Source organism: Pygocentrus nattereri, chromosome 10 (assembly GCF_015220715.1).
Source record: "Pygocentrus nattereri isolate fPygNat1 chromosome 10, fPygNat1.pri, whole genome shotgun sequence".
Taxonomy (NCBI): domain Eukaryota; kingdom Metazoa; phylum Chordata; class Actinopteri; order Characiformes; family Serrasalmidae; genus Pygocentrus; species Pygocentrus nattereri.
This window is the reverse complement of record NC_051220.1, coordinates 5,607,821-5,625,233: the sequence shown is the minus strand read 5'-3', so window position 1 is coordinate 5,625,233 and position 17,413 is coordinate 5,607,821. Positions and strand designations below refer to the sequence as shown.

The following is a 17,413-nucleotide window of genomic DNA, read 5'->3' as shown; positions in this document are numbered from 1 at the left end:
ATAACCGTGGGATGCTAAGTCATAATCATGAGAAAGTCATAATCATGAGAGAAAAGGTCATAATTATGAGTTGGAGTCATTATTATGAACTGCTAAGTTATGATTATAAGAAAATAAGACATAAACATTAGAGAAAAGGTCATAATTTTGAGTTGGAGTCATTATTATGAGCTGCTAAGTCATAATTATGAGAAAGTAAGTTGTAACTATTAAATGCTAAGTCATAATTATGAGAAAGTAAGTCATAATCATGAGAAAAAAGGTCATAATTTTGAGATGGAGTCATTATGAACTGCTAAGTTATGATTATAAGAAAATAAGACATAAACATTAGAGAAAAGGTCATAATTTTGAGTTGGAGTCATTATTTTGAGCTGCTAAGTCATAATTATGAGTAAGTAAGCCACAGTAATGGGAAACCGTTTCATTACTGCGACTTATTAAATGTTTTTCTAGCAGAGTAAACAGGTGTACACTAGCCAGGGCCCTCACTAGTGCGCGGCAGGTACTAGGAGTGCACAGGACTCCGGAGCGCGAATCGGGACGCAGCCGGGCTCCGTCTGGTAAATGACATCACGAGGCGCAGCGAATTGTGGGAAGCGGTAGCGCGTTTTCCACGGACGGTTTTTGTCGCAGCTTTCGGTGGAAATGGACGCGGGGTTTTTCCGCGTAAGTTAACGGGTTCTGTGGGATTAGCGGCGCCCAGTTAGAAGACTGGAGAACCTGGATGCACTTCGTTTGTCCTCAGTTATTTATAAATCACGCGTTTGTTCGGTAATGGTGGAAGAAGCGCGATGCTAACTCGTTAGCTGGTTAGCTAGCTCGTGAGCTAAGCGGGAGTGAAATGGCGGACGAGTCGGATAAGCGGGGAACTTGTCTAACTGGCGGTGTTTTCGGTTTACTTACTCGCGCTGGGGCTCAATAATATGCCACAATAAAGTCGTTAATGCTGTGCGGGTGTAAATGATGGTCTGGCGCCGATTAAGCGGCTAACTGCAACGAAGCCGAAGCCAGCTTCCTACTCGCCAGCTTCGTGTTCGTATTTTCCCGTTCCACCTTAAATGTTGCAGCCGCTGCGTGCTAGCGCCGTAGGCCTGGGGCACCAGAGTGTAACTGCTGCACCATTTAAGGTGGAACGAGAAGCGGGCGAGTAGGAAGCCGACTTCAGCCTCGACTAGTGGCCGAGCGACGTTTCCCACAAGCCGTTAGCTTAGCAGGCTGGCTAACGTTAAAGGGGGGCGCCACCGATTTTTCAAAATTTTAAACCACTTCCGCCATTGTGATGTGAAGTCGTTCAGGGTGGTTTGACATGAAATGGTTAATCGTAGAGAAACGCACGGACTCTGATTTCTGTAGCTACAGTGGTGCTGATAGGAACCAGGGCTCCCCACGGCCACAACGCGAATAAAGCCGGTTTAGTTCCTGCCCAGCGCCGCCTGCACGTGTTTCTGACCGCGCCGGCGCCTTTGTGAGTTATTCCTTTGAATGGTTTGTGCTTTTCGTTGCAGGGAACGAGCGCGGAGCAAGATAATCGCTTCAGCAACAAACACAAGAAGCTGCTGAAGCAGCTGAAGTTTGCAGAATGTCTGGAGAAAAAGGTGTGTAGCACTGTTTTTGTCTTTTGTGAGGGTGTGGTTGGTTAGTGTAGAAGTTAACACCTCTGCCTTCTACGCTGTAGACTGGGGTTCAACCCCCCACCTGGGTAAACGCCCTTCTCTATACCAATAAAGAGTCCTTGGGCAAGATTCCTAGCAGCACCCTTGTCTACTCGTGTGATCAAATTGTAAGTCGCTCTGGATAAGAGCGCCAGCCAAATGCCGTAAATGTAAGAACTGATGAATCCTTTGTGTGAACCTCTCAAATACCTCTCTTGTAGAGTCACAGCAAAAGTGTCTAATTTCCGGGTGCAGATTTGAGCTCATATGGACTTCAGACTTTGTACCTATTAAGGCGCACACATGCAGCCAAAAGGGAAACTAACATTTTCTTGTTGTAGGTTATTGGGCAGTACTGGATTAAACCTTGGAAATTCAGTGATGTGGACCACTGGAGTCGTCCTCGTTATGCCCATATTAGGAACTCCGGGTCTAATCTTCATTTCTCTATGGGCAGAATGAAGAGGGTTTTTGAAAAAGTCGCCTCTATTGCCCCCCGGTGTTGAATTAAAACGCTCAGAACCTGATATGTTTTGTCCTGTGAACATCATTCTCCCGAACACCACTGGATCCTCCAAATTACAGGTTGTTAAAGAGCTTTAAAACTAATATTACTACATGCGAGTGAAAGCTACTGCGCATCGATTTGATGTCACTAAGCTGCACGAAACTAAGGCAGGCTGTGGTGGTGGTCTGACGAGCTGTGCTTTCTTATCTTCTACAGTAGCGCACAATTACAGGTAAATAAAAACAGTGAATAAAACCTCTGGGTGGGATATTTTGTTAGGCTAAAACTCCTGATCGAAAATACGCCCCTCCATGACGCTGAAGTCAGCTTCTTTCTAGCCTGCTGCTTGTTCGAATTTCCCCATTCCACCTTAAATGGCACAGCAGTTGAGAACGACTGCTGCGCCATTTAAGGTGGACCGGGAAAAGTCGAACAAAAAGCTGGCGAATGTTCTGAGAAAATGCTACTAGGATTAAAATAGGAATTAGGATATTCTGAGAGCTGGAATCAGTTTATCGGGGCTAAAAAACTGCTTAAGGAGGCTGCCGGTCCAGTGATGTGAATTCAGTGCACAGTAGCTTTAGCTCATGTGTAGCAATGTACATATTTCAACTCGATAGAGACGATTTTCCGGAAACCCTATTCATTCTGCCCATAGAGAAATGAAGCTTAGACCCGGAGTTCCTAATATGGGCATAAGAGCATGGCCCTGATTACAAAATGAGGACGTGACTACAGTGTCTATTGGACAGAAGCCTGTTTAAAGGGGCTCAGTGTTTCCTTATCTGAACGTTTGGTCTCTCAGGTGGATATGACCAAGGTAAACCTGGAGGTCATCAAGCCTTGGATCACGCAGCGAGTGACGGAGATCCTTGGCTTCGAGGACGACGTCGTCATCGAGTTCGTTTTCAACCAGCTGGAGGAGAAGGTAGTTTCATTGATTCCACTTTCCTCCTCCTTTCTTTGGTTACATGCAGACAGGGTTGCAGTAGTTGTACATTTGTACTCTCTCTGGATGGCAGAGGGATTGGAAAAGAGTGAAAATGCATCAGACGTGCTTAGAATCATTCTTGGAACGAATACTGTAGCAACACAAAGAGAGAGGCCCAGTTTTGTGTCTTCTGTCTGGTAGAGATGGGTAAAGAATCAAATGGACTTGCTGAAGATGCTGTGATAATGTGAAAATATCTATCTAAACAACACTTTTTTTCTAATGATGATGTGATTTATGATTTAAAAGGCCTGAACCAATATGGATGTTATACCTTGCAACAGAAGTATAGCACCAACACCTAATTAGATCTCACCTGAGCCCAAAGTCTCACTGAACCCAACTCTCCCTTGATGATGAACTTTGTATTTTGAGGTGAGTTGTGAACAGGGATTATGACATTAGAATCGTGTCAACTTAATCAGTTGTTTGCTCTTTATTCCAGAGTTGAAATTTACCATAACATTTCTAAATATAAATACCAAATGGGTTTTCTGGCACAGAAGCAGAAAAGCCATGAATTGCTGCAGAAAACTTGTACACTAACGTTCAAAGTTTGGAATCACCATTTTAAAAGTTTGGAATCACAGTTTTCACTAATACAAAACCTGTTTAGTTGCTGGTGCATGGAAAAATATCATAGGCGGCAAAATCACCAATTTCCCTTGTAGGATCAATAACGTACGTAATGTAATGTCACAAGATTTCTAATAATTATTGATTTCAGCATTTTTTAATGATTAACAGAGCTGTGGTTGATTCTAAAATGACTGCAAAACATTCATATAATTAGAATGTATTGAATGCCTCACATTTCCGGTGTTGATCAAATCACAAGGCACTTTAATCAAACACATCATAAAGAAATAGTTCTTGGATATTAATCATCCTTCAGTGAGTTATTGGTGTTCCCAGAATACTTGAAATATTGACTAAACCGTGTTAAAATACATATAGTCTGTCATTTGTGACGTTTAAGCGTACATTAAATTAGTTACGTTGAACTTATTTCAGTTAGCAATGCATTGAAGTTAGAATCCTTGGTTGAATCCGAAAACCGGATTTTCCCGTCTGTTTTCTTTTTTTTTGTTGTATTCGGCGTATCGGGCAGAAGGTCGTGTTTTCGGGTTGCATCAAACCTGTAGTGGTGAAGTTCTTGGGTGTGGTGCCTCCTCCTAATACTCAGCATAAACATTTATTATAAATTGCTTGTCTAATGTCCCAGAAGCTTATTAAATCACTAAATATTTAATATTCAACGGTTTATTTTTTCCTCTCTCATTTTGGCCGTTTTTGGTTATACCGCTTCAGTGGCCGAAATGGCTGCATCTCCTCTCGTATATAAAGTCGTAGTGATTAGCATGCCCTGTGATTTCAAACTTTTGAACGGTAGTGTAACTTTGACAGCTGTCTGTTTAAAGTAATCTTATTTAACACCAGATTTTGTACGATGCTATTTTAACCATTTTAATTGGACGTTTCTATTAGACAGTGAAGGAACAGCATTGCATTGTGTTACTTAGGAAAATGGCACAGTGCATCCTTAGTTGAAATGCTTTATTTTTACCTACCTTGTTGGTTTGTGTTAGAAGTTAAGACAGTTTTCCTGTTTAAGCCAGTCTCCTTTCTTTGATTACTGTCTAAAGTTGGTTTTGAGTCTTCAGTTACTGTGGTGAGGACTCCATAAAGGTATCGTCTTGTCTCAATCAGCCTTCTTCAGTCTAACAGAAAAAAAAACAAACAAATGTATACATACTCTCCCTTCCAGTAGAAAATTGCCTATTTTCTGTAACTATATCTTAATGTTGAAAGCCAGCAATATCATATGATTGGTATCTTATACTGTAGACCAGGGTTCTTTAAATCTGGTCATGGAGGGTCTGCGTCAAGCGCTGTTTGGTGGTTTTCGTTCTCAAGCACACCCAATGAACTTGACAGTTAACAGGTGAATTAAATCAGGTGTGTTTGGTCACTGAAGGCACCAAAATATGCAGGACACCAGCCTTCCAGAACCAGTTTAGAGGAACCCTGCTGTAGACTTTATTGGTCAGTTTACCTCCTTACTTTTCCTTTCTGCTCTTGACTTAGATTGATTGAAAAATAAAAACCCATTTTTACATGCTATGTGTACTCATTATTGCTTGTTCGTCTCTTGCAATTTAGATAAATGATATAACATTATACTCAAGGTGGTTGAGTCACAAGCAGTAGGGAGGCGGAAGCAAGCCAGTGGAGCGTCCCTGTCTGTGCAGGAGTGGCGGGTGCTCCAATCCCCCTCCCCGAACCCGCAGAGCCTGCAGGATGCGCACACTGAAGACACCGGGACTGTACTTGCTTTGTGGGGTTTTGACACACTCTGTATTGTGGATTTATTGTTGCTGTGTCACAACAGTAGGGGAAGTAAAAGGAGAGGCAAACTTTTAAAATAGCCTAGAGGTGGGGATGGGTCTTGCAATCAAAGCTCTGGTCTCACTATTTTATTTGCTCTTTTTTATTTATTTATTTATTTGTTTATTTGTTTATTATTTTTGTCTACAAGGAAGGTGGTTTTTAAGACCAGAAAATAAGTAATGCATGCATTTGAGGGAGCCTCTTAGTTTTCTCTTTGATTCTAAATGAGCTTGAATTCAAGCCACTTGGACAATCGGTCAGAGCCGAGTCAGAGCGTAGGAAAAGACAGCAGCGCCTGTTTCCTAATACAAAGTGTTTATTTTGGACTTTCCATAAGTATTTGTTTCCTGATTGTATTTAGAGAGGATAAATGTTAGGATTGGCCATCAGAGCCCATCCTTTTGCTCTTTCTCATTTCATCTCTGTATTAAGCTGTCTGTTTTCCATTCTCTCCGTCCTTGGTGTGTGTGTTGCAGAATCCAGATGGTAAGATGATGCAGATCAACTTGACTGGTTTTCTGAATGGAAAGAACGCTCGAGAGTTCATGAAGGACCTCTGGCCTCTGCTGCTTAGTGCCCAAGAGAACATCGCCGGCATCCCATCTGCCTTCCTGGAGCAGAAAAAGGAGGAGATCAAGCAGAGACAGGTGAGAGAGAGAGAGCAGGTTATCTGGCTGGAGTAAGTTGAGACCTACCTTTACTGCTGCCAAGAGCCAGGACTGAAGAAAATCCTGGGCTCTCTAACTTTTGAATTGAGAAATGTTGTTTATTTATTTAAATCTGAGAAATCAAACGTTAAAGAGATCAAAGTAGGGGTTCTCAGTAATCTGAGTAACTAACTTAAGCTAAAATAAGAATTATTCATTGTTTAAAAAAAAAGATGGTTCTAATTCACTGTTGTACTGGGTAGCCTTCGCTTAAGTTCTCACTGAGTGAGGTCCTGCTTTCTACTTTTCACTTAACTTTGTGGTTAATATTAATGGGCCTTTATCTGTTTTTATTGTAATAGATTGAGCAGGAAAAGCTGGCCTCTTTGAAGAAAATGGACGAAGATAAAAAGGAGAAGGAGAGCAAAGAGAGGTCTAAGAGCCCTAAACGGTGTGTTTGAGTTAACGTTAACATTAGATGGTTCTTTGTCCCCTTTCAAATAATTAATGCTGTAAAATCGGTACGTTTTCAACGTTGGTACTTGTTTCAATATTTGACCCTTTGATGCCAGGAGGAAATCTCGTTCCCCAGCAAAGCGAGAAAGGAAGCGCAGTCACTCACGTTCCCCTCGTCGTAAACCCAGCCCTGCCGCCTCGCCCCCTCCAAGCCCGCCAAATCACAAAGATGAACCTCAGCCAGAGCCTGACCAGTCAGAGCGCTCTAAGGCAGAACCTCTCGTTCAGGAGGCTTCCTCTACAAGGTAATTTGACAGCACCAGCAAATCAGTGTCTTCTGAGCGCTCTTGCTCAGCTGTGTTAGGAGCTTGAACAGAATACTCTGATTAAAAACTCTGTTGCCTGCAGTCAGCCAGACAAAGTTTTATAGCCCATTTCCACTCTGCTCGTGCAGTGACCTTGTAGGTGAGGTGAAGCCGGATTCAGTGTCCGAGACCGCAAAGGATGCGTCTCCGGAGAAAATCACGAAAACAGAAGAAAAGCTGAAAGCACGAGACAGGGATCGGGAAAAGGACGGACGACGAGATCGCCCACGCCATCGTTCCCGGTCTCGTTCACCACGTCCCCGACGACGCCACAGGTCCCGCTCCAGGTAAGGAGAGTCACAAATCTTGGTGAGACTTTAGTAACCAAGTTTGGCACCACATAGTTCATTTCACAGCAGTGTAGAGAGCAGTTGTGAGTAGTACTTGCCTTGCATGGATTCTTCTCTCCTCGTTCCAGGTCATATTCCCCACGACGCAAACCAAGTCCAAGGAGGCGCATGTCTCCCAGACGCAGGAGCCCTCCTAGGCGGCCCCCTCCCCCCAGACACAGACGTAGCCGCTCACCTGCACGCAGGTATATGCAGGAGTTAAACTGAATATTTTTTAATGTGATGGGAGCGCTTGCCAAGTGTGTTAGTTAGCTTACATTAGCTAACGTACATGTATATCAAGGGCTTAGATCGCTGCATAAATTGTTTAAATATTAGAACAGCATAAACGTGACAACTGATTTTGCGTTCATTCATACTCCTTGTTTTACTCAACATCTGCATACCATTGTCCACAACAAATAAGCCATTCACAGTAAAAACTAAAACGTAATTGACACTAAATATTTCCAGTAAAACAAAATTGGTCCTTTGCACAGCAGCATATATGGTTAATGATTACTTTGTCATGCTCCTAGTCAAACTGGAGAATTTCTGTTATAGATGGTGCTGGAATGAAATGACATGAGCTTGTGAATTATTTTAGCTCTGTCTTGTAGATCCTATTCTGTGTGAATATAACCAGGTTTATGCACATCTGCACATTGATGGACCATTTCCCAGGCATATTCTTTGTATGTATGGGTAGACTTCCTGTATGCAAAAACCTGCAATTTTGCATTACTCAAATGCATTCGCTCTGTGTCAGGTCTCTGGTTAGCCTTGCTGAGCTCTAGGGCTGTAAACTCTGGTCCTAGAAATCTAATATCCTGGAAAGTTTTCACACACCTACAATATACATGTTTATATAAAATATTTAAATGCTTCTGAAGTCCTTTATGAACTGGCTCAAATGGTCGCAGGTTAGGGTTGGAACCAAACCTGTCCAAGATTGATCACCTGTGAGCTAAAAACGGATATCTTTTGTTGGGAACCACCGTCCTAATTCATTTAAAAGGGATGCTGATGCTAGCATCCAGTCATGTCGTGCTTATGATCAAAAACCCACTGGTTTTAACGGTCCCTCGTTTTTTTTCTGCACAAGGCGGCGCTCTCGTTCTCGGTCATCCTCGGGCAGCTCCTCCTCACGCTCACCCCACAAGAGACCGGTGAAAAGGGGATCAGTCACACCACCCAGAAAACAGCCGCGCCACGCTGAGCCACCCTCGAGCCCGTCCAGAAGACGCCGCAGCCCTGCAGGCCCTGAGATCAGTCCGTCAGGTAACACATACAAGTGATCAAGTGAATATCACTGTCCCACATGTAATACAAACCCATTGAAGATGGGTCTCAAAAAACAGACACCGCTACCCCCTCTTTACTCATGTTGGATTTTAGTGCCCGATTCCCTACTTTGTTGCCTGAAAGTGGAGAAAAAATATAGTCTGCCAGTTAGTAAGTCTTCATTAAATGCCCACCAGTTTCCTTTAGGGAACCCCTTTTGCACTTTACAGATAATAACATAGAAAACCAGCCAGTTGATCAGTTTTTGCTTTGTTGTACAAGTATACTGTATCATTACAGTGAGAGTGAGTGCTATTACGTTCCTGTATCCATTAGGTAGTGTTATTGTATAGTAAATAGCTGTGCATGAACACCTTGAGAAAAGAACAGGATCAGTTATGTCAGGCACTCAGATTTTTGGTTTAGTTCACTGAAACCAACCGAATACGAGCGTTTAACACAACACTCTTTAATGTGTGCTCATTTTCTTGCTCGTGTTGAAGCAACATTCTGCTGTGCTGTGAGTAAAACTGCCTCGTGTCATTTCAGGTCCAAAGCGCCGTGCTGGTGGACGAAATGAATCGCCATCTCCTGCTCCCAAACCCAGACGATCAGACATATCTGAATCAGGTGAGTGTGTGTGTGTGTGTGTGTGTGTGTGTGTATAGCATGTAGCACTTGTTGGTCAGATGTGTATGCAGTTTGGTGCAGACTGCAATATACATGTTCTTATGCCGAACTGAATGCTTTACCTTGAATTTATCAGCTCTCTTCGCTTATTGCAGCACTCATTTAACAATTTGAATAGCATTAAAACTAAAAACCTAAATTAATCATGAGGTACATTGTAACCACAACTGAAGAATTTGATGGTTCTACTATTTAATGGTACCACCGCCCAGGACGTTATCATGTTTGTTTGGCACTAATGCAACAGAAACTTTTAAAGTGAGCAGGTCAGTGATTTCTCTAGAAGTGGGATTGTTGACCTCTGTGCTATGATGTTGTAAGGATTTGATCGATCAGTGTAGTTATTTAGTTACTCCTAGGGGTTTTTTTTGTTTGTTGTTTTTTGTTTTTTTTTGTTTGTTTTTTTGGAGGATGTAAAGCATGTCAGAGACCCGGGACTGTATTACAGGCTTGATTGTTTTGATTGTGTTTGTTTCGGCTGTGCACTATGGTCGGTTGCAAGAATCAATCTTTTTATTTATATATAATATATAAATAAAAGTCTACAACTGTCGAGTTAAAATCAAAAGAAAAGATTTTTCCGAACAAGTGAGATCTCGGTCGTAACAGAGCAGGAGTGTTGCGTAATAGCCGCTGGCACAAACACTTCTTAACAGTGTGTACCTTTGGGTGTGTTCTTCAAAACGAGGCCAAATTTGTGTTTCCTCCAGAGGGGGTGAATGTCATAAGTTTCAATGTTTGGGGGTGATATATAGAAAAAATATTTTTGGATTCCCAAATTAAGATTTACTCTTATCTTCACCGGTCAGATCTTGAGACAAAAAGTTTCTCTAAAACCTTCAGCTCTCTTGCATACTTGTTCATGTTTTAACAAGATTGTCCACAAGAGGGAGCTACTTGCATTCTAATAACTAGAACCAAAACCTTTTGTTAGGTTTAATGGGTCAATTGAGTATTGTGGCCATGTGAAGTGTCAAGGTTAAGAGGCTTTTGTCGTTCCATCTAATCTGCACAGTGGAGTGAAATTATGTTCCTCCAGGAGCATCACGGTGCAACGGGCCTGATCCAACTAACCAGCTTATATACAACCCCTGAGTTGAAGTGGGTGTGTTAGAGCAGAGATGAGACTAAAATGTGCAAGACAGCAGTGATCAAGTACAGGACCATAGCACTGATCCTGTTCCTTACAGCTGTGCCATCCACAGGTTACACTGTATGGTCCATAGAAGAGTACACTCACCGGCCACTTTATTAGGCTTATTAGGTTTGGTTGCTTGTTAACACAAATAGCTAATCGGCCAATCACATGGCTGCAACTCCGTGCATTTAGGCATGTAGAGGTGGTCAAGACAATTTACTGAAGTGCAGACCGAGCGTCAGAACGGGGAAGAAAGGGGATTTAAGGGACTTCGAACGTGGCGTGGTTGTTGGTGCCAGACGGGCTGGTCTGAGTATTTCAGAAACTGCTGATCTACTGGGGTTTTCACGCACAACCATCTCTAGGGTTTACAGAGAACGGTCCGAAAAAGAGGAAATATCCAGTGAGCGGTCAGTTGTGTGGACGAAAATGCCTTGTTGATGTGAGAGGTCAGAGGAGAACGGGCAGACTGGTTCCAGATGATAGAAAGGCGACAGTAACTCAAATAACCAACCAGAATCTCTGAGGAACGTTTCCAACACTTTGTTGAAAGTCTGCCATGAAGAATTAAGGCAGTTCTGAAGGCAAAAGGGGGTCCGACCTTTTACTAGCAGTACCTAATAGTACCTAATAAAGTGGCCAGTGAGTGTATATTGTGGTATAGAATGCTACAACCCTGAAAGGTTCTGTGTATGCCTCTTTTTCCTTATTAAGGATGAGGGCTCATTAGTGTATATGATTTTTTATATATATATATATATATATATATATATATATATATATATATATATATATATATATATATATATATAAAAATAAAAGGGTTAGAATATAATTTATAATATAATTTGTGTGTATGTAGGCTGGTTGGGTAGTGTGTACTGTTGCCTTTTCTTGAGCACTGAATAGACCCCTCACTGCTTTGCATTTCAGAGGAGGATAAGGTGGGGAAGGGTGCTGCGGCCGATTCTGTTCAGCAGCGACGGCAGTATCGCAGGCAGAATCAGCAGTCATCTTCAGGTTGTCACTGATTAAATAATTTTGTTTTTTCCCCCACCATCCACACCTCACACACTGTCTTCACCTGTGGTGTGCCTGTGTCTGCCTCTGCCCATCTCGTGATCAGTGTGCTGCTTTTTGATCCCCTCATTCAGGTGTTTCTCATGCGTACGTTACAGTAGGAATAAGCTGATATTAATGCAGGCTTCTGTCTCTTCGTTGTCATTTATGTTTTCAGAGACTGGATCATCCTCATCGTCTTCAGAGGAGGAAGGACCCAAGAGGCTGGGCAGAGGGCCAGCAGCCCGAAATGGTGAGATCAGGAGGAGGCGGAGCCACTCGCCAGCATCACCAAGGAGACGACACAGAGATCCATCCCCAAGGTAGATTGTGAGATCAATTTGTCTGTTAAAAAGTTACGGCAGATGCCAAGATCAAATTTCAGATCAGCTCCTTTTATTTCCTAAATTTCTCCATGTGCTTAAAGGCAGATACTGTAACATTGTTCTCACTTAGTAGCAAGTGGACTAAGCATGTACTCTATGCTCAGTTGCCTTGTACCTTGCACGAGGACAGTCGTTTCCCTTCCCCGCTCCCCTGCTGGCCTGTGGGCTTGACGTTAAAATGCCAACTTTTCATGTTGAAGAAAAGTGTTCTTGCACAGCTCAGCGTTGCCAACTACAATTTGCATTCTCATTATTGAGAACCAGACCAGTTACAAACCCAAATATTCTGAGGTCAATTGAAAAGTGGGACAGTGACACAGCTGACGTCATGTTTGTATTCCGAGCTTGGCCACTGTACAGAGTGATCGCAGTAGTCAAAACAGTTGGACAAACGTGCTTGGGCATGGGACAGAGATTTTAAATGTTCTGCTCAGTGAGGCTTAAATTCTATTGTCACACTCTGTTTAATGCAGAAAGAGACGATCTCCGTCACCTCGGCGTCATCGCTCTCCTTCCCCAGCCAGACGGCGCAGATCTCCATCCCCTCCTCCCAGACGCAGGTAATGTTTCGTTTAGTTCATTTCAACCTCTAAACCTGATGAGGGGTTTTTTTTTTTTTTTTTGCTTTTTTTTTTCCCCACACGTATCAATTGAATTGACTTAACAGCATGGGTAAACTATTTGGTATGACAGCTGTTTGAAGGAATAGTTCAAATTTACACACAAAAAAAATTTACTGATTTGATTTAAAATTTACTTGTTTGGACAAAACTGTCACATTGCTCATTATAGTTGTAGAAGTTTGAGTTTGTACTGTGTATTTTTTTGGTATAATTTTATCAATACACTCAGAGGTTTGCTTAACATTACATGGTTTATGATGTGTGATTTAGACATGCAGTTTGCACAGTACCAATTGGTGAAACGTACCCTTCTGTTACTTTTAGATGCTAATCATATGAGCTGATAAAGTACAATTGGAGTAAGAGTATAAAACCGTGCATTTAATGTTTTGGAGCAACTGTTTCTTTGAACAGTTAAAAAGGAAAGTCAGTTAAGACCGAATTCAAAGCAGCCCAGCCTGGATGATTCAGGACGCTTTATGGACTTCATTTCCAATTTGACACCTAGAGACTCAATTTTTCTTCTTCTTTTTCAGATCTCCCTCACCCCCTCCTCCTCGTCGGCGCTCCCCATCCCCGAGGCGCTATTCACCCCCCATACAGCGCCGCTACAGTCCCTCTCCCCTCCCAGCCCCGAAGATACGGCCCTCCACCTCTCGCTCCCCCAAACGCAGTCGTGGCGGCGGTAGCCCAGGCAAGAGGCGTAGCCCACCCTCCTCTGCCTCCCCTCCTCCCCGCCACCGCCGGAGCCCTCTGCTTCCCCCTGCCGCTCGGCAGGGCAGGGATTCGCGCTCTTCTCCAGCTCAGGGCCGCGCAGCCCGAGGCTCAGCCAGCCCACAGGCCAGATATCCACCATCTAGCTCTTCTCCACAGAGACGGCAGCAGTCTCCCACTCGTAACAGACCCATCCGCCGGGTGTCCCGCACACCAGAGCCACGCAAAACACAAAGGTACTTGTCTGAGAATTTGTGTGTTTTTGTTCAAATGATAGAACAATTGCTTGCATGTATACTGCTGTTGAATTATGTGGTATTGATTTAATATTTGGAACAATAAGCAGGTTTTTTGTTGCAGTTAATATTGATCATGCATATGGTGCTGTTGATTTTAAAAAAAAAAAAAAAAAGGCTGCATGCAGGTCATTTGAGGACATGTGTTCATATTGTTAATGACCGATAAAGGTCACTCAAGTACGAATGTCAAATCTAAGCAAAAAATTTAAATGACCATTTAAGATTGACAGTTAAAACATTTATGCTGTCAGTGTTATTTACCCTAATTGTTTTAATTTTGCAAAATTCTGTGCTGTAAGATTTTCTCCTTGTCCTTTGTCTTTCTGCAGAAGCTCTGAGAGCCCCCGGCCAGTGAGGAGACCTGCATCTCGTTCACGCTCGGCCTCTCCCTCTCCATTCCCAGCATCCTCAGCAGCTGCTTCCGGAGCCCAGAAACGCCCAGCTCCTGCCTCTGCATCCCCCTCTCCCTCTCCCACCCGCTCAGCAAGCGGCTCCCCTCCACCTCCAGCCAAGAAGGCCAGCAGCGCCTCTCCCAGCCCCTCCCCTAACAAGGTACGCTAAACCCTAACCCTGTTGATGTCCCAATTCTGTTAACTTCAATGGTTGGGTGAATTAAAAGCAATTTCTTTTCCACATAATCCTTCAGAACTCTGACATAGACGGTGGAAAGAAAAAGAAGAAGAAGAAGGAAAAGAAACACAAGAAAGAGAAAAAACACAAGAAGCACAAGAAGCATAAGAAGGAGAAGGGAGGTGCAGGACCGGCAGGAGAAGGGCTGGAGAACGTCCGCGTTGAGGGAGACCCCGATTCTGATCAGAAAAAGGTGAAGTAGGCATTTTCTAATTTACTAAAGGTGAACTTGGATGCATTCTTAGTAAAGATTCAGTTAAACAGACACACAGATGTGATGCCTTAGGCTAAGTGTGCACTACACGTCTTTTAAAATCCTAACAGATTTCTGAAACTGAGGGCATCAGAAGCTTAACATCGGTTTGTCACAGAACGTCTAGTGTGGGCAAAGAGAGAGGATGGCACATAACGAGTTTGTGCTGCAAATAAGAAACTTAAATTCCAAGATCTCCTCAGATCACATGCCACAAAAATTTACAGGACCACACCCGTTTGTGCTTTTATGAGTAGCGAAAGCTCAAACTGGGGATTAATATGCGGTTGAGACAGTGATATCAAAGTGCGAGCTGGAGAAACACATCACTACAAAGTGGCTGAGCTGAAATTGTAGAGTGGCTTCACGTTTGGATTGAACATTATAAACATAACAGCTCCTATTTGCTTGTGTTACGCACGGTTCCTCTGTCTCGGGACACAAAACTGTAAACCAATAGGATGTGGAGTTCTGTCCAACGGGTGAGCCTGAGGGATATAATGCTGTGCCACAGAATATTACACAACGCTATAGATGACATTAAATGGTAGTTTTAGGCCAGAGTGCTGAGAACAATCGGTATAATTTAGATCCTGTAACACGTTTAACGTGGTCTTTCTGTGACGAAGCAGACTTTGATTAATGCTACCTTTCTTGAAGGAATCAGAGAGTGAAGTAGACGACAGTCTGGATGACCTGGAGAAGCACCTGAGAGAGAAAGCCTTGCGCTCCATGAGGAAAGCCCAGATGTCCCCATCCCAATCCTGAGAACCTTTTCCTGATTTTAAACCATTTTGATGTTGGTTTTGCTTTAGAATGTACAAATTGTTCAAATTCCTCCTAGGATTGAGTTTTTTTTTTTTTTTTTTTTTTTTTTTTTTTTGATGAATGTTTTCTTCAATTTGTGTTGAGCGGGTTTTTAGCTTTTTTTGTTTTTTTTTTTTTTTCCCCTCCTCTTACAGCATGATCTTTTGTTTTCCTTTTCGCCCACTGGAAAATGACATGCATATACAAAAAAATGAATAATCCCCTCCTCCTTTTCTTCCACATTTCTTTGCAACCAATATTTTCACTTGCAGCCGTAAGGAGATGCTGTTAACAGTTCTGAGCTTGGCGGTTTTGAGTCAGCCTTTAGATAGATTCCCTTGTAACTTCACCGTTGAAGAAGTGGGGTTTTATTTGATGTTTACTTTTTTTTTCTTTTCTTTTTTTTTCGGTCTGGGAGTGTTGGGATTTCAGATCGCATGAGCAGCAGCAGACGTCCATGTGTTTGTCCTCCTGTGTGCATGAACTGTACAGTAAAACCTACGGGGCCGCCGCCTTTGTCAGTGAGCGTTGTGCGGCTTTCTGTGGCCGTGCTGTGCTGCAGCGTGTCGCTCTGGAAAATGGAGAACAAATGAGCAACGTCTGTTGGCGTCTTTTTCTTTTCTTTTTTTTTTTTCTCGCTGCCCCACTCTTTTGTAACTTTAAGTTGTTTCAAGTTGTTGAACCTTGCAGAAATATCTGGCTTTGAAAAAGTCACATTAAAAGGAAGGATATGCTTTCATCGTGTGTCATCGTGAATGAGTTTTTAGCAAGAATGATGAACCGTTCGGTCTTGGCTTACCTCAGTTAAAGGGGAATTCCATCCAATTTTTGTCATTTTTGCATAATGGTATGTAGTCATTGTAATTCAAAGTGTCATATGGGTCAGTATATAGAAACTCCTGTTTCCAGGTACCCTTTGAATGATGGGTCATTGTCAGCACTGCAGTAACACTGACGTGGTGGTGTGTTAGTGTGTGATGTGCTGGTCTGAGTGGATCAGGCACAGCAGTGCTGCTGGAGGTTTTAAACACCTCAGTGTCACTGCTGGACTGAGAAATGTCCACCAACCAAAAATATCCAGCCAACATTGTCCTGTGACCACTGATGAAGGACTAGAGGATGACCAACACAAACTGTGCAGCAGCAGATGAGCTGTCGTCTCTGACTTTACATCTACAGGGTGGACCGACAAGGTAGGAGTGTCTAATAGAGCGGACAGCGAGTGGACACAGTGACTCAGTTTAAAAACTCCTGCAGCACTGCTGTATCTGATCCACTCAGACCAGCACAACACACCACCACCACCATGTCAGTGTCACTGCAGTGCTGGGAATGATCCACCACCCAAATAGTACCTGCTCTGTGAGGGTCCATGGGGGTCTTGACCACTGAAGAACAGGGTAACAAAGTATCAGAGAAACAGATGGACTACAGTCTTTTTCTTGGGGACCGTTTGCCTTACAGTGTCATTTATCTCTGCCAGGAGTGCATTTAAAAAAAAAAAAAAAGAAGTTTGGTTCCAATCAGCCGTGGCCACTGTGTGTTACAGCTTGTCACTTTATACTATTCAGACTTCAATGTTTCTCTAGAGTGTTTAACCTCATTTGGAATTACTACATTTTAGGTGTAACTATGGTGAATTTTATTTCCTTCTGTCCTTGTGGCAGAATTTGCAGTTGCCATTTAATTTTTTAGGGGCTTTTACCACTGCTGTCCTGTCAAATTTGGCTAAATATGAACCGATTTTGTATCATTGCTATCAGTAGCCACGTTTACATGCAGCCTGATAATCCGTTAGTAATCCCTAATAGCTCAATCAGAATGGAATACGTCCATGTCAACACCTCGATTTTAAATAGACTAATCCTAACTAATTCTATCCGATTGAACGAGGTGGGTAAACCTCTAAATAATCTGTTAAATAGAAGAATATTGCGCGGTGCATCATAGCGAAAGGTTTATTTATACCATTCAACATGGCGGAAACTGCTCTGCAGAGGAGACGAAGTTTATGCTCTGATCTTTAAAAGACAGCAGTGGGACGGACGTCCAGCTTCTGCGTCTCAGAACACGATGTCTTCCTTTATAAGTGCGTGTGAAGGACGTTTTCCTGAGTCTGACGTCAGTTTAAAGCAATTAAAAACACAAGCACTGCTCACTGCTGCTCATCTCACTCTGACTGGACTCG

General features: G+C 42.8%; 1 protein-coding gene across 3 annotated transcripts; it reads left to right on the top strand.

Annotated features, from left to right (window-relative positions):
- Positions 1-584: 584 nt before the first annotated feature.
- srrm1 (serine/arginine repetitive matrix 1) lies at positions 585-15,964 on the top strand. 3 transcript variants are annotated; one of them, XM_017707785.2, is made up of 17 exons: positions 585-669; positions 1,509-1,598; positions 2,969-3,091; positions 6,022-6,192; positions 6,555-6,643; positions 6,765-6,953; positions 7,103-7,300; positions 7,432-7,548; positions 8,448-8,623; positions 9,176-9,256; positions 11,388-11,474; positions 11,692-11,836; positions 12,373-12,459; positions 13,059-13,472; positions 13,865-14,087; positions 14,182-14,358; positions 15,079-15,964. In XM_017707785.2, the coding sequence occupies exons 1-17, from the start codon at positions 649-651 to the stop codon at positions 15,184-15,186; spliced, it is 2,496 nt and encodes an 831-aa protein (XP_017563274.1). In that variant the 5' UTR covers positions 585-648; the 3' UTR covers positions 15,187-15,964. The 3 variants fall into 3 exon arrangements, with proteins under 3 accessions (XP_017563274.1, XP_017563275.1, XP_017563276.1); XM_017707786.2 differs by having other exon boundaries at positions 15,086-15,247; XM_017707787.2 differs by lacking the exons at positions 585-669; positions 1,509-1,598; positions 2,969-3,091 and adding an exon at positions 3,305-3,529.
- Positions 15,965-17,413: the final 1,449 nt, after the last annotated feature.

Bases quoted from the DNA above. Each gene is read 5' to 3' on its own strand.
- srrm1 (XM_017707785.2), top strand. From the start codon at position 649: ATGGACGCGGGGTTTTTCCGC. The intron at 670-1,508 runs GTAAGTTAACGG...TTTTCGTTGCAG, and splicing joins TGGACGCGGGGTTTTTCCGC to GGAACGAGCGCGGAGCAAGA. The intron at 8,624-9,175 runs GTAACACATACA...GTGTCATTTCAG, and splicing joins CCCTGAGATCAGTCCGTCAG to GTCCAAAGCGCCGTGCTGGT.